Source organism: Pelobates fuscus, chromosome 12 (assembly GCF_036172605.1).
Source record: "Pelobates fuscus isolate aPelFus1 chromosome 12, aPelFus1.pri, whole genome shotgun sequence".
Classification (NCBI taxonomy): domain Eukaryota; kingdom Metazoa; phylum Chordata; class Amphibia; order Anura; family Pelobatidae; genus Pelobates; species Pelobates fuscus.
The window spans coordinates 108035580-108053420 of record NC_086328.1 but is presented as its reverse complement, the minus strand read 5'-3'; the positions used below and the strand labels follow the sequence as shown (position 1 = coordinate 108053420).

The window sequence follows — 17841 nt, the reverse complement described above, 5'->3', positions numbered from 1 at the left end:
TTTTCTAAGACAAATGACCTCATGTTAACTCTAACAATAAAGAATGACTTGTAAAAAATATCTAATAATGTCCACACGAGTGCAGCTTCCAAGGGCAAGAAACCACCAGGGTCAGTAAATAATGAAATGGACAGACACACCAGCTGTGCTTTGGATCTTCTACTAGTAACCAAACTCGAACACTTCTGAAGGACCCATCACCTTCCCAGTATGAAGCCAGGAATATGGACAGATAAAATCAGGTAAGCAGGCCCCTTATGACTTACTGATTTAGGTCCCACTTTAAATGTTTGGGTAAACTTTTCAAATGATTTAATACATTATTTGTATAAACGTTTAGAATGATTTATTATATTTTAATATATATATATATATATTTAGTGATATCTTAATATTTCAAAAATAATAATTTAATAATAAATAATAATTTAATAATAATTTAAAAGATTTTCCAAAAATAATCGGAAAATCTTATCCAAAATAATAAATCGGGGGCCTTAATGTCATCATCAACATAAAGCATCAACATCGTTTCACTAAATGAAGGACAGTTAATAAGAAATAAGACAATGGTTGTATAATTGGTCTACTCGCAGCTAGAAGAATTTACTTTTGGATAGGTGAACAAATGTAAACATAGTTAATAAAATTATGCAAATAAATATATTAAACATTGATGTTGTGTTTAATAATACTGTGTATGAAACCAAATATAACATTTTAATTTTAGTAACCTTTCTGCACAGTTAATGGTTGGTCCTACTGTATGTCATACAAGGCCAGTTAGTGAAAGTCAACATTTAAAGCTTATACTCAGATTCACAATATTTAATGAGATAGTGCTGAGTACTTCATCCAGAAAGATTTGGAGCCTTAGACCTCAGTAATTTGGTTCATTCCACTGAATGTGTCCTTGGGACCCAAAGCTACCATGTTGGTTATTCACTTCTGTTGCATTATGGTGCAGGCTGTCGCCCATTGTGCATCAGTAGTACTTGCTAACCTCAACTGTCTCATACACCCTTCTTCCACTACCTAAATTACCACATTTCTTTATATTTCTTACGTTTGTTTTTTATTTGTGAATTTATTAATTTATTTTATATAGAGGCATAAAGACTACGAATTGTGCAGACTGTAATGAGTTAAAGACTGGCGGGGGTGGGATCTAGGATTTGGAGGGTGTACTGCTAAACCCATAGAAGGTATAGGCTTCCAAGGGCCATGGGTGTGACATGGTTAGGATGAATATAAAGCTTTGTAGATTGGTTCACAGAAAGGCTATAAATCATCTACAAGCTCACTTCACCATCCATCAATTTCTCTTACAAACCACAAGTTGCTGGGACTATCTGCCTGTACTGGGATCAACACTCTGTGCTGTAAGTATGTCAGTGATTTATTCAAAAGGTATTTAACGCTAGTAGTGGAATGACATGTATCATTATAATAATATAATTATAAGAAGGAAAAGACGTGAGCATTGATCACTTTTTAATATGTGTGGAATATATTATTGGATTATCAGTCAATATACAAACCCTGCTTTAAATCACATAGTATATTTTACTGGTGTTACTCATTTTGATGCAGAGAACGACTAGATAATGGGATTTTATTTATACAAAGTTCTAAATGTGAAGCAGTCACCGTGGAAACCAACGAAATGTTCCTGCTGATTGCTGCATGTTTACTACTTTGGATCTGGGATTGGTGTTTATACAGAATCCCCAAAATGTATTCTGCTAGTCACAAGCAGTTAGGTATTCCTCACACCGCATCCTTGGGAAGAATCAGCTTACATGCTGTATACATGACTGCTGAACGGTTACATTACAACATAGTATGGAAGTTTATATCTAGCGCGCTGTAGAACACAATGTGCGTAAACTTTAGGATTGCATCTGTGTATTGTTATTTAGATAATTATATTAAAACATATATATATTTTCTTAAATAAGAAATCGGAAAAATATGACATGTATAAGGTTAAATATCTGATTTAGACAATAGTATTAAGTGCCCTGAGTGATCATTCTCTGTGGAAACTTGAAATTCTAGAATAGATTGATCCGAAAAAAACAAATAATATAAAAATCTAAATTTTTGTTCTGTTTTTTTTTTTTTTTTTTTTTAAAGAATGACAACTTTTTTTTAGTAGATTGCTACAACTAAGCTAATTATTTTTTCAGATTTTTACAAAGTTTAATTTTACTTCAGGTTTTTTTTTTACACATTATCTTGTTTAATTGAATGCTGTGCAATGATGTTTGTGTAATATAGTAAATGAAATGATCAGATTATATAGGAACAATTGGGAATATATTTAAGAAACACTATAGGGTCAGGAACACAAACGTATTCCTGACTCTATAGTGTTTAACCCACCATTTAGGTGGTTTGCCACCCCCCGTTATAAAAGTTTAAAACTCTCCATATTTCCTGCGATGCGCGGGTCTGCCGGCGCTGGCTCCGTCCCCTTTGTGACATCATCAAAATAGCCGATTTTTAGCCAATCCAATGCTTTCCCATAATATTTAACACAACATCAATGTTTAATATGTATTTATTTGCAGCATTTTAATAACTATATTTACATTATTTCACCTTTCAAATTTATATCCCATAGGGAAAGCATTGGATTGACTAAAATCGGCACGGGGCGGGGCCAAAAGCTGTTTTGGCCAATCAGGACCGCCTCATAGAGATGCATTGAATAAATGGAAAATTCAGCTTCTCCATGCAGAGCGTGGGGACGCTGAACGTCGGTGCTGCTTTTTCGGCCACACTGACCCAGGAAGCACCTCTAGTGGCCATCTAAGGAGTGGCCACTTGGAGGTGTCCCTAGAGGCAATGTAAATACTGCCTAGTGCTTACATGAAAAAAGCCTAAAGGGAACTATTATACTCACCAGAACAGCTATATTAAGCTGTAATTGTTCTGGTGACTATAGTGTCCCTTTAAATATCTGCAAAATTATACAATGACGTTACACTTTGATCTTTAAATGCATTCTTTTAATGATTATTCTCATTGTTTCATAGATTTGCATGTTACAAATTTACCTTATTAATGTTTATCCTCTTTCTGATTGTGCTGTGCATTAATAATGTATCTAATTAAACAATTGTCTTGCTTTTGATTAGTATGGCATGTTATAAATCCATCTTATTAAACATTATGTTAGCATTTTGTTAGCTATTTGATAGCGCTGTGCGTGATAAATCCATCCTATTAAACTTTATTTTAGCTATTCAATAGCGCTGTGCGTTATAAATCCATCTTATGAAACATTAATTTAGCTTTTTGATAGCGCTGTGAACGTATTTTAGCTATTCGATAGCGCTGTATGTTAGAAATCCATCTTATTAAACATTTTTTTAGCTATTCGATAGCGATGTATGTTCTGGTTCCATGTTATTAAACATTATTGTAGCAATTCGATAGCGCTGTATGTTAGAAATCCTTCTTATTAAACATTATGTTAGCTATTCAATAGCGCTGTACGTTATAAAATACTTTTTATTAAACATTATTTTAGCTATTCGATAGCGCTGTGCTTTATAAATCCATCTTATTAAACATTATTTTAGCTATTAGATAGCGCTGTATGTTTTAGATCCATCTTATTAAACTTTATTTTAGCTATTCGATAGCGCTCTATGTTAGAAATCCTTCTTATTAAACATTATTTTAGCTATTCGCTTGCACTGTACGTTCCAGTTCCATTTTATTAAACTTTATTTTAGCTGTTCGATAGCGCTGTGCATTATAGATCCATCTTATTAAACATTATTTTAGCTATTAGATAGCGCTGTATGTTTTAGATCCATCTTATTAAACATTATTTTAGCTATTAGATAGCGCTGTATGTTTTAGATCCATCTTATTAAACATTATTTTAGCTATTAGATAGCACTGTATGTTTTAGATCCATCTTATTGAACATTATTTTAGCTATTTGATAACTCTCTATGTTAGAAATCCTTCTTATTAAACATTATTTTAGCTATTCGCTTGCACTGTACGTTCCAGTTCCATTTTATTAAACTTTATTTTAGCTGTTCGATAGCGCTGTGCATTATAGATCCATCTTATTAAACATTATTTTAGCTATTCGATAGCGATGTATGCTATAGGTCCATCTTATTAAACATTATTTTAGCTATTCGATAGCGCTGTATGTTAGAAATCCATTTTAGTAAACATTATTTTAGCTATTCGATAGCGCTGTATGTTGCAAACCCTTCTTATTAAACATTATTTTAGCTATTAGATAGCACTGTATGTTTTAGATCCATCTTATTAAACATTATTTTAGCTATTTGATAGCTCTCTATGTTAGAAATCCTTCTTATTAAACATTATTTTAGCTATTCGCTTGCACTGTACGTTCCAGTTCCATTTTATTAAACTTTATTTTAGCTGTTCGATAGCGCTGTGCATTATAGATCCATCTTATTAAACATTATTTTAGCTATTCGATAGCGATGTATGCTATAGGTCCATCTTATTAAACATTATTTTAGCTATTCGATAGCGATGTATGCTATAGGTCCATCTTATTAAACATTATTTTAGCTATTCGATAGCGCTGTATGTTAGAAATCCATTTTAGTAAACATTATTTTAGCTATTCGATAGCGCTGTATGTTAGAAATCCATTTTAGTAAACATTATTTTAGCTATTCGATAGCGCTGTATGTTAGAAATCCATTTTAGTAAACATTATTTTAGCTATTCGATAGCGCTGTATGTTGCAAACCCTTCTTATTAAACATTATTTTAGCTATTCGATAGCGCTGTATGTTAGAAATCCTATTAATTAAATATTATTTTATCTATTCGATAGCTTTGTATGTTAGAAAGCCATCTTATTAAAGTATTTTTATGCTCTTTAGTACTACTGTATATTAAAAATGTATCTTATTAAAGCATTTTAATGCTGTTCAGAAGTGCTGAATATATTTTCAATAGGTGTGAATCATGTTTATTCTATTTTTTTAATTGTTACACAAGTATTCAATTCTTGTTATTAAAATATGTTCTCGCAGTTTGCTATGAATTCTATTAAAAATAAAATAATTTGTTCCAAAAGACTGCAGTTTTAAATAAATCATATGAACATTTAATCTCGTATTTTCTGTAAGGCTAAAAACTCATCTTTCATGTCGGTCAATGATGCTGCATGCATCAAATCGACTCTACTAAAGTAGAAACATTACTTTTCAGGAAATTATGCCATTCAATAAAACATTGAAAATCACCTATAATCTGTGTTAACCTTTATCCACGTGATTTTCATTTTTTTTTTCCTAAATGCATATTAAAGATTTAACAATTGACAGCACAATCCAGTTCAGTCCTGGCACAGCGGGGGCACACAATGCAATGGAGAAGTAGAAACATTGTTTCATTTCTTCTCTTCCCTGTAATCTATCTCTATGCTGACTGCCAGGTGCAAAGTACAGAGTTTATGACAATGATTGACAGGGAGCAAAGATGGAGGCGCCCAGTTACAGGATGCGATAAATACAGTAATGTGGGTTGTACATTTAATTTTATTTTTTAAGTCGGTTTAACACATGGTTGCTAAATAACTGGTAGAGGTAAACATAACAGTGACCCTCCTATCAAGTGACAGTTCTCCCTTAAAGTATTTTCTCATTTTTCTGTTACCTCTGTATATTTGGTTTACCGCAGGCATTCTGCTGTCACCCTCAATATGCTCTTACTGACTCATTTCTTCTAATGATATAAAGAAATACATAAAACTGACTTTAGTGTTCTTTCTTTTTTTTTGCAGACACTATGTATTTTATAGCAGACTACACAAAATTAGGAATCATTCTGTGTGGAATGTCCATCTTCACCGAGTGTGATGGGAAACCTGTAAAGTGAGTGCACTCTATTACGTGGCTGAGTGTCCCTTGATCATTTTCTGTCTCCTAATTCCTGTGCTGTTTTCTGCAGGAGACGGGCAGTCAGCGAGATGCAGCTGATGCATAATTTTGGAGATCTTAGACATGCTTTGCAAAGACAGGAATGGCTGCAACTTCAGCTCCACAACATGTACACTGCGTCGATGAGCACACCGCAGGAATCTACCCCCAAGGTGGCAGAAAACAGACAACAGAAGCCACTCAAAAAAGAAAACAGACCCAAACACTTCTCCCAACAAAACCAACATATAAATCCAAAGAAGTCTCACAGACACAATGTAAAACTCAACGTAGACAAAGTTTTAAAGCCAGATATCCCGTGAACCTTTCCCCGAATTTCAAGAATTAACAAAAAAAAAAACCTGAGAACCTCACAATAACTGAATTTTATCAGTGAATGGTTACGAATGCTCGCAAATAGAAGACAGAAGACATCATGGTCCATATTGCCAATCTGCAGGCCCTCGTGCAGGCATAGGCAACCTTCGGCACTGCAGATGTTTTGGACTACACCTCCCATGATGCTTTGCCTGCATCATGGGTATCCTAGTGCATGAGAATATAGTTACAGAAATAACTAATTGGCTAATTTATCACAGGTTACCAAATTCAGAGATTCTCCCCTAAATGTTTCTTTGCAAAAATGACATCCCAGGGAAAAAATGTTTCCGAGCTAGGCACGCATTTAATAACCCAGAGTACAGCAAATGCTTGACGTTTAACGTGCTAAAATCACTTTTTTAACTTCAAGAATGGTTAACAAATGAGCTGCTAGCTGGAGGAATTGAAACAAAAATCTGCATAAAAATAACATGCCCGAATGTAAATAACTGGGGGCGGGGGAAAGGCGTAGCCAAGAAATAACTAGATATAGCAATGTAAAAACTCCACCTGTTTATTGCACAGCCAAAGTGTTTTAGAATTATCTGACTTCTTTTTCTTCTTTTTTTCATCATAAGTCTTTATAACTATGCTAGGAGCATAGCGGTAAGGACATCAACTGTAGACATCAACAAGATGTTGCACTCTAGGGATTGTGGCATGCTATGTGCGCCATTTGGGGGAGTGGCAGACATGCACAGTCATTACTAGAGGAGAAAGCAATCTTTAGGTTATTATGAATCTAAAGGACCACTCTAGGCACCCAGACCACTTCAGCTTAATGAAGTGGTCTGGGTGCCAGGTCCAGCTAGCTTTTACCCTTTTTTTTTATAAACATAGCAGTTTCAGAGAAACTGCTATGTTTATACTGAGGGTTAAGCCTTCCCCTATTTCCTCTAGTGGCTGTCTAATTGACAGCCGCTAGAGGCGCTTGCGTGCTTCTCACTGTGAAAATCACAGTGAGAGCACGCAAGCGTCCATAGGAAAGCATTATGAATGCTTTCCTATGCGACCGGCTGAATGCGAGCGCGGCACCTGCCGCGCATGCGCATTCAGCCGATGACGTCGCGAGGAAGAAGAGGAGGAGGAGGAAAGCTCCCCGCCCGGCGCTGGAGAAAGAGGTAAGTTTAACCCCTTCCTCCCCTCAGAGCCCGGCGGGAGTGGGTCCCTGAGGGTGGGGGCACTCTAGTGCCAGGAAAACAAGTATGTTTTCCTGGCACTAGAGTGGTCCTTTAAATCAATAGGTTTGCTCGTGGTAGATGAAATCTTTATACAACTGAAGGTGATCTTATCAACAAACTTTCTGAAGGTCAAGTCAGTAATAATACTTTCAAAGTATTTCACCAGTTTCTGCACATGCACATAATGGTAACCATTTTAATTAACCTCAGAAAGATAATAAACTCGAGACGCGAATATGTGACCACGGAGCTGGAGTCCTATGCACTGAGCTATCTCATCAGCTCACTTTATTGAAATGTGGTATTCCAGGCTATACGACAGTGATGGACAATCGTGGCACCCCAGAACTGCATTACCCAATATGCTTGCTAAAATGTAGATCATTAATGTCATGGGTGTCACGGTAAGCCATCACAGCTCTAGGAGATTGGTTTATCGGAATATTTTCAATCAATACATGTAGGTGCAGTTCTATTCACATCCTCTCAGTACAAGCTGCTGCTGTTTTCTGCACAGTCCGTACAAGTGATCTCCTTTTTCTTAAAGCAGCAAACAGCGCCCCCTCGGAAAGGAAAGGCAGTGAAGTGTACTACATACTATTATGATTATTATTGTTCGTGTGAAGCATCCTATAGCAGTTAACTAAACTTTAATTGATAAACTGTGTAAATCATATTTTTGGGGAATTACTCTTCAAGAGCTTCAATTTCCAAGCCCCCCCGTCCCCGTCCCCGTCCCTATATGGCAGGGATCTCAAACTCTTGACCTTCAACTGGCAAATATCTCTAATTGCATGCATAAGATGGAGTAAGAACCATGGGAGTTGTAGTTCAGGGGCTAGAGTTAAGGTGTCTGCTACGTAGTCTGAGAAGCACGGGGCCTGTTCTGACTCCTAGTGTTGCTGTTTTGTGCAGAACCTGCATTGCATGCGCAGAGGAATGGATCGTAGGGGTAGCCTGATAAGTACGTAAAGGACAACTGTCACCTCAAAATTATTTTTCAGCATAATAATCCTTTCATCATGTTTTGAAGAAAAAAAAAATATATATATATATATATCTTTTTTAAATGAAGTATACGTAACAAAATGAGAAAAACTCATCCCTACCTTCAGTATATGACAGGATCCTTCACCCACAAACGTATGTCGGACGTTTGGTTGGACAATGTTTGAAAACGGACAGTTAGTCTCTATGGTCTGCTCTGATTTACTCCCTGCACAGGTCAATTAACCATAGAGACTAACTGTCGGTTTTCAAACACTGTCCGACCACCCATGGTGCGTGTATATGGCTGAACAAAACAATCCTGTCATATACTAGGGATGAGTTAGAAAGGGATGAGTTATTCTCATTTTTTATTTTATATTTTTAGGTATACATTAATTAAAATAATAATAATAATTAAAAAAATATATATTTATATATTTTAAAACTTGATAAAGTTATTATTATATTGAAAAGCAGTTATGAGGTGACAGTTGTCCTATAAGTAATGGCTTGTGTTAAGATGTAAGAATTATTCATCATTATTAGTGAATTTTTATTTTACACAAGCAAAGATCTGATATTTAAACACCCCACACATGGCTCAGTCAGACACATAGCACCAGAAAGAAAATTATTGACCTAATCTTCCCATTGGTCCAGTTCCACCAATCCACAACACATCTGTCACCCCCACTTTTCATCGTGTCCCATAAAACCACAAATCCCAACATTGTTCTCTCTATGCATGTCATCCGTATTGTTGTCATTTTATTTCGTTCTTCAAGCACTTTACTTTTATGTATGTAATGGACTGTAATTTATTATTTTGTATTTTATTATTTTTTTTACTTTGCAGCTCTTGCACTTGATCTAATAAACACGTGAGAAAAAAGTATTAAATGTCAAAAAAGCGAGAAAAAAAAGAAATGTGTTGGTTCTTCAACTTGTTATAAAACACTGTGTGTATAATAAAACAGTGCTTCCCCAACACCTATTCAAAAACAAGTAGTACAATATATACACCCAGTGTATACATAAACAAAATACTTAATATAATGAGTAGACTCTAGCGATATGATCAACAGATTCAGAACAGATATAAGTATATCTAGAATGAGGCAAAAAGGAAAACACACATAGTGTAATCTGTAAACAATGATGGGACCATATGTCACTTTGTTTACAGATTACACTTTGTGTGTTTTCTTATTTATCTCATTCTCATTCCCGTGTAAATTTTCTGCAATTTCTAGTTTACTAGATAAACTATTTTTTTTGCTATTGCTGTGGATGAACCTGTGTAAAATACCTGGAAGAAACCATACCCCACTCACAATACGTATGGAGATATCTGATCTATTTGACAATTCCCGCACATACTTATCATACATATAGATCTCGATGTAATCTGAGCGTTTGGTTAGCTACAAATTTACTAGTGTTTCTCTCAATCAACAAAAGGTCAGCACCCTGCATATCTAGTACTGTTTCATTCCATAATGTAATGCATTTCAGATTTAGTGATATTATTAAATGATTATGCTCTCACTAAATGTATATATGATGCTTTCTAGATTATGTATTTTGTTAGTGCACACGCTTTCTATATTCTTACAATCGGGGAAAACTGATATATTTTATAAAAAATCACTCTTTTATTTACAACATACTCTGACTATCCAGTAACTTAGCTCCTTATTGCAATCATACACTAGTTATCCATATGGCATCATGTTCCGATCAATATTTACAAACAGGATTTTGTTTAACGCTTGAATTAACACTTGAATAGCCAGCCTGAACCCACCACTAGATCTAAGATGGACAGCCAAAGGTTTTTATCCAATCAAGGAGAATTATGAAGAATAGATTATTCCCGTCTTTCCACACATTTGTTTATATATATATGATTTGGTGAGCACTCCTCATCCCTCTGCTCGCCCTGTTATAGACATGGTAAGAACTAGACACTATATGTTGATATCCTTAGATCTATTATGGGGTGGAAAATCCCGAATGACGACTCTCTCTGACTGATGTTTTGCAACAGATCTGTTCTTGCCAAGGAGCAGAGCTAATGCCTGATAATACGGATCAGTGGACGTGACCTGCAACAGTTTAGTAAGCAGTGCTGCATCACAGATTTTTTTTTAATGACAAATCCATTCACTAGGTGACCATCACTGCTGACCCTCTCCCTTTTCCTTCCGCTACCCTTCCCCCCCAATAACTCACAGACAACCAAATTGTGGGTAAGGGCAACGACCACAGCTTTTATTAGCAAGCCAGCGTAACATAAACAACTGTCAGCTGCTGGAATTTTCCAGCAGACAGCTAACCATAACTTTATTCTTCCCGAGCCTCTTCAGCCTGAAGTCCGTCCTCAACTGGACCAAGCTGCGACTCCCCAAGCCCGTTCGGGCAATGATCTCAGTTCCACTTGCTGGCGGAGGACAAACTGCAGCTGAGACAAAATAAACAGAAAGAAACAACACCAAACACATTTACATTCAACAATAACATATCCCGTTTTCACACCAACTCCGGGAGGGTGGGCGGGAAACAGCACTGCCAGGTTCCCTCAGCGTGCTCTCCAGTGGTCTGGTAAGTCCTTTCCCAGTGTCCCCGATCCAGGTGCATCTCGAACGTTGTATCCCTTGTTGCCATGCCAACCTCTCTGGGCAGCAGTCATGCTCAACCCTCCTTATCCACTCCGGGGGTTGGCCTTGACTGCTGACCCTCTCCCTTTTCCTTCTGCTACCCTTCCAACTGTCAGCTGCTGGACTTTTCCAGCAGACAGTTAACCATAACTTTATACTTCCCGAGCCTCTTCAGCCTGAAGTCCGTCCTCAACTGGACCAGGCTGCGACTCCCCAAGCCCGTCCGGGCAATGATCTCAGTTCCACTTGCTGGCGAAGGACAAACCGCCACCACAGCCTCTCCCCTATCCTTGGAGAGGACTGCTTCCCCCCGAAGCCAGCACCTGTTCAATGGCCGACTGTAGCCCCAAATTGAAAATATCCAACCCAATTTCATTCAGTTGGACCCCATGAGTCCTCATTAAATTTAAGTTGTCCCCTTCCAGCTCCACATGACGAGCCACAACACCCCCCAGCCTCCGCACACAACGTAAAATCGTCATGTTGAACCGCCGCCTGCCGCCCTCCACCGCCTTAGCATTTGGCAGCGCCACCAAAGCCGGATGAGGAATGACTTCGGACCACACCAGCGTGACATCACTGAAAAGTGCCATACACTGAGCCAAATTGTGCTTGCATGCATAAGTTAAATCAACTGCACGGCTCCGCCCCAAGTCATTCCCCCGGCATGTATCACCACAACCACTGGCCCAGTCACGTAGCGACGGAGTGCGACGCACTCTGGATACACTTGGTGCCAACCCAAACCCCGTATCCCCTGCCGCCATCGTACCCTAACCTGCTTGTGCACCTAACCCCAGTAGCACCAATACTAACCGTCCTCCCACGTCCTAGCTGGTCTGTTTTTGACCTCCGAATGAACAACTCCACACCACCCTGCCCAGCGCAAACATCCTCCCACCGGAGAGATGCCTGGGCTCTAGCTGATGCGGCCACCAACTATCCTATCTGCAGCACGCCATAAAAACACTGAGAAAAGGCTACCCGAAAAATATATATATATTATGATTTGGTGAACACTCCTAATCCCACTGCTCGCCCTGTTATAGACATGGTAAGAACTAGACACTATATGTTGATATCCTAAGATCTATTATGGGGTGGAAAATCCCGAATGATGACTCTCTCTGACTGATGTTTTTCATCACATCTGTTCTTGCCAAGGGACAGAGCTAATACCTGATAATACGGATCCGTGGACGTGACCTGCAACAGTTTAGTAAGCAGTGCTGCGTCCCAGATTTTTTTAAGGACAAATCCATTCACTAGGTGACCAGTGTAGGAAGTCCGCTACTTCATATCTAGATGTTTTAGACCCATTGAAGATATGGATGCTGCAAAAGCAATTGACATTCAATTACTGACAAAGGCTATGAAACATACAGCACTGTTTGGGGGTTATGGCTTACTGTACTGAGCAGACACCAACAATATTTTCGCAAACCTGGTGCGACAGGGCAGGAATGAGCTGTTAGTCCCAAAGCCCCCTGAACAATTAGAGGGCTATAAAAATATAATACACAATCATTTCACACCTATAGTGTCTTCCTATAGAATGTAAGCTGATTTGAGCAGGGTCCTCTTCAACCTATCGTTCCTGTAAGTTTTCTTGTAATTGTCTTATTTATAGTTAAATCCCCCCTCTCATAATATTTTAAAGCGCTACGGAATCTGCTGGCGCTATATAGATGGCAATAATAATAATAATGATAGAGATGTCAATAAAAAAAACCTTGATTTAATAGGAACAGTCTCCTAATATATATAAATATAAAAATAACTACCCAAAAACAACCTCCCGATCTTCAATCCGATTCTTTTTTTTTTATTCTTTATTTTTGGGCGCTTGGTTTGGCAGGTTAACAGTTTCATACATAAAAATGGTATGACAATTTCAAGTGGTACAATATAACAGTGTTAACATTGACGTTGCAAAGTTGTGAAGCACATTTTCATATAACAAGCAGGCTTGGTGACATACCCGGGGTTGGCAAGGTTGGTAAAAGTTTGGTGTTATGTGTATTATTCCCCTGGTGTACCACAAGTGTGGAGGTGTGAGGGTGCTCCCTGGATCGGGCTGCAGTATGTCAGCGTGTGTGGGAGCATGTGTATAAGTGTTGCAAGCTGGTTCAGGTTTGTGGTTCTGGATGCCTGTGTGTACTCGCCTGTGGAGCTCTTATTAGGACCAAGTTGGCGGTGATGACATGTGTGTGGGGTGCTCCGGTGTGCGTTGTACCCCATGTGGCATCTCATCTATCCCCCTACCCCTTATGGTGGGCGGAGTGGCGACGATCATAGTGGGCGCCAAAATACTATTTTGCGTGGGGGACTATCTGTCGGTCTTGTGAGAGTGGGGGCCCCATGACTGTGGTTATAGTAAGGTTGGAGGGAACAAACCAAAGCAGAGCAAGGTAAAAATAAAAATAAAAGGAGGGACATTTATGCGGTGTGATATGGGGTGAATGAGCTGCAATTGTCCAGCACAGAACACAAAAAAAAAAAAGGTAGTAAAAAAAAAAATCTAGTTTAGGAGTTGATAGTCCTTAAAACTACCTCTCCTCATCTGAAGAGATCTAGATCTTCCCTTTGGCATTTGTGTCCGTGCCATGCATACCGTCCCTGGGATCAGTCCCTGTGCAAGGTCAAGTGACCAGAGTCTGTGGAACTCGTGTAGACTGTCCGGGAGTAGAGTTGTCCTCTGGTTCCCACCTCTCCGGTTGGCTTTCCTTCGTGGCGGTGGGATGTGAGGGTTTCAGTCCCAGTGCCTTAAGAAAGATGGGGGCCCCTGCTGGGGATGTGAGGTGGTGTGCAGTCCCATTGTGGTGGACGAGCAGGGCGCCAGTGTTTCCCCACCTGTAGGCAATGCCTGCTTGGCGCAGTGCGGTTGTCACTGGTCCAAAGGTCTTTCGTTTCAACAATGTGGCTTTAGTGACGTCCTGAAAGAAGGAGAGCTGAGCACCCTCAAATGTCAGTGGTGTTTTGCCTTTAATTGCGGTCATTATTTGTATCTTGTCCGTTACTGTCGTCAAGCGTAGAATAACATCTCTGGGGATGTTGGATGATAAGTGTACGGAACTTGTTACTCTGTAAATCCTGTCCATAGATAGTTTCTTGGCGGTTGCCTGGGGTAGTATTGTTGTGAGCAGCCGTCGCGTATAATGCGGTAGTTCCTCTGTCGTGACCGTGGTGGGGATTCCCCTGATTTTGATGTGCTTTCGACGTTGTTTGTCCTCCAGGGACATGATTTGACCCGCTAGAACATTTTGCTCTGCTTGGAGTCGTTGGATCAAGTCCTCGTGGGTGGACACTGTGTCCTGGATGTTGGTAATGTCTGCTTCCACTGTTACAACCCTCTCTGTTACCCTTTGTATGTCAGCTTTGACCATTGCGACGTCTGCCGCCAGCAGTTTTTGTATGTTGATCAGGAGGGCTTTTAGGTCCCCTTTAGTAGTGGGGGCTGAGTCATCTTGGGATTCAGGTGTCGGCTGGTGTGCCTTCAGGGGAGCTGCTGTCATGGCCGGATCACCTCTGTTAGTTTCGGGCGCCGGGTCAGCGGGGGGTCGATGCGTGGTTTGTGCTGGCTCTGATTGTGCGGGCCTAAGCCACATTTCCCCTATATCTCTGCCTTGTGCGCTGGAGCCAGCCGTGACTTTTTGTGAGCGGCGGCCCATGGCTGTGGTATCCGTCTCCGGGTTAGGTGTGTAGTGCTCTAGGAGGCGTCCGCCGAGGTAGGCCTCTAGGTCTTGGACTGGCGCCGCGCGGCAGGCCGCGGACCTGCGCCTCTGTCTGGGTTGCTTGGGTGCCTGAAAAAAAGGCATCAATCAATGCGGTACTTGCCGCTGGTCAGTGGTCGTCGAAGTTCGATGGGGCTCTGCTTGGGTGAAATTTGACAGATTCTCTCCGGGTTCGAGAGAGCTGGTTTAGATGGCGTCTGAACAGGATGGCTGCCAGGCTGAACATATATATTAAATTATATACCATGCAGCATTGATCACATCGGGACTCCTAACATTCACTATGCAAATTCTTCCATTCACTTTAATGCCATGGATTAAAGATTGCCATTGGAAAATACGATGTAAAGATTAAAATGGACGGATAGCATTGTCTGCCTTGGCAGAAGGTTAGTGAGTGCGTGGGATGTAAAAGTGAGATAGACCGGGTTATTTACTGTCAAATATTCAAAAACATTCAAAAATTCTAAGTGAATTTTAAAATGAAGATCAAAATAGCCAATTGGAAACATTTTCCAAGTTATTTATGCTTTCAGTTTGGCTACTCTGGTCTTATCTATATTTTTGCTACATCTGATTTCACTGCTAAAAAATGTTTAGTAAATAACCCTGACACTGCGGTTCCCTCTGGTCCCAGACGCTGATGACAGTTTGAAGGTGGTATGATCTGAGCTGGTTGGCCTTGTGTGCTTGTGTTGTGGTCTGTAGGACAAAGGGTACAGATTCCTAGAAGCGTTTACAGTGGTAGATCATCACTAGCCATAGATCCATTCCCGACATTCCACAACACACATAACATGTGACATGTGCGCCCTTCACATCTGACCATAGCATAAATTGATGTGGTGCCCCATACTGCGGATGGGGAGAAATCTAGGCTGTACTTGGTAATAAAATATTAAATGCTAGTTATAATATAACTGGTTAAAGGTTAAGGGGAACAAGTTCCCCAGTGTTTATTTAATTAACTCCTATGTTACAACATGAGACGGGAACAGTTAGGAGGGTAGTTATCCCCCAGGAACTTACTATTTGACATGGGGAAAAAGAAGAAAAAGGCTGTATCTCTGCTCCTCCCATGCTTGGTAAGGCGTTTGGGGAGCCCCTGTTCAGCTTTTTTTTTTTTTGTAAATTAACACCTTGCTTGCTGAGTATTGGGTTCTAACCCTATATGAGCAAATAGACAGAGATCTATTCCTCTGTAAATATTTGCTATCTGAGATCGAACAGTGAGAGTTACACCGTGAGAAACTGAAATGATAGGGAATTATTTCCTGACTGAGAGAAAAGTGGTTTCTAGCTTTCTCTGCCACTCCTATCACTCTCAAGCCAAGCTGTAAATAGGATTTATCAGCTCTCAGCTCACTCATAGATAGGGTTGTCAGACCCACCAAGTTTTTTCAACACATTTCACTATTTCATGCTGAAGGGCTACTTATGAAAAGTCATGCCATGTAGTATGTGGCCTTCATATGCTGCAGGAAATGAGTTAGTCAAAGCAGTTCTTTACATTGAAGGGTAGTGTCATTGTGACGCCATAAGCCAGCACGGGCTGACTAATGTCAGTTCTGTGCATATTCCTATACACAGAATTGCATTTATTGCCCATTTTGGTAAGTGGGCAAAATGTTGCAAAATGGTTTGACCTCAATACCAGAAAACAGTACCAGGGTACTCCTCACATCATAACCACTAGAGGGGGCTAAAGCTTGGAGCAAGCCTTTAACCCCCAGAGATTTGTCTATAGACTAAATATCACTATAAAGGTAAAGTATACGCTTTTACATTCACATTAGTACAAGACTTACCTAATGAATTTGCCTTGACATTGGCAGGTGAGCTTACACGCTAAGGCTATGCCAACATACTATGGATCGGACATTGTACAAGATAGTTTTTTGTTTTTTTTTCAATTAAACAATAACTCAGGGAGGTGAAGTCCGGTACCCTGAAAATGCTAACCTTTATGTAAATTGATTCAGAGGAAGGGACGGTCGTGACGTTTTTTATTTTCCTCCTCCTGTTATTTTAAAGGGCATAACAAATTTTCAAATTCCTTAGCACAGTGTGGGTGAAGTCACACCATGCAATAACAGTCTTGCCAAGCCAGCAGGGTGAGGTAATGGTAGATGGTGATTCAATAAGACACACAGACTATTTGCCTGGCCAAACAGTGTGTCACCTTGGCTTACAATAACGCCAATCAGGGCTGCGAATATACTGCATATGGTCTTACATGCCCTATATTTCACTTTACAACAGTTCTCTGACTCCAGGTGTTGGGTGATTGGGAGACCTGTTAGAAAATCGTGTGTCACATAAGAACATAGGGGGAGAATTCTTAAAGTGTCGCTGACATTTTTTTATCTAATGTTTGGTGATTTTTTTGAGCGATTTATTAAACCCGTCTGATATTTTCATGTGCTGTTTTTTTGCACCCTGTCGTTTTTGAACATACGTAATTTTTTTATAGAGGCAACGGAATTTGGAATATTTTGAAAAATAGTGCATTTTTTATTTAAAAAAAAAAAAAAAAATATTCTGCATCATCTCATCAATAAAATCCATACTCATGTGAGACTGCCAGACCTAATTGGGCCCATTGGTAGAAAATAAAGAAGCTGTGCAACTGGCTGACCAGACCCTGACGACTTGCAAAGTGCCAAAGCAGAGGGAGAGGTCTGCACCTACCAGACATCATTATTGATTCATGCTCCCCCCCTCCCTGGAGTGTAAACGTTATTAAAAAATAATTGCATTAAAATGTTTACTAAACAGTGCCTCAATGAACAGCTCTGCCATACACACAACTCACCTATCCCAAACACATACACATGCACAGCACAAACAGTCCACGCACATAAAACCACACACAGTCCACTAACAACCGCACAAAGCAGATGTTGCACCCACGCAAAACACTATAGGAAGGTTGCCTAGCCTTAGTCTAGAG

At 39.5% G+C, this 17841-nt stretch overlaps 1 protein-coding gene across 1 annotated transcript; it reads left to right on the top strand.

Moving 5' to 3' along the window:
* Positions 1-1322: 1322 nt before the first annotated feature.
* Positions 1323-6265, top strand: PTH (parathyroid hormone). Its single transcript, XM_063437517.1, has 3 exons — positions 1323-1382; positions 5807-5897; positions 5974-6265. Exons 2-3 carry the CDS (start codon positions 5812-5814, stop codon positions 6263-6265), a joined length of 378 nt encoding a protein of 125 aa, XP_063293587.1. The 5' UTR covers positions 1323-1382; positions 5807-5811.
* Positions 6266-17841: the final 11576 nt, after the last annotated feature.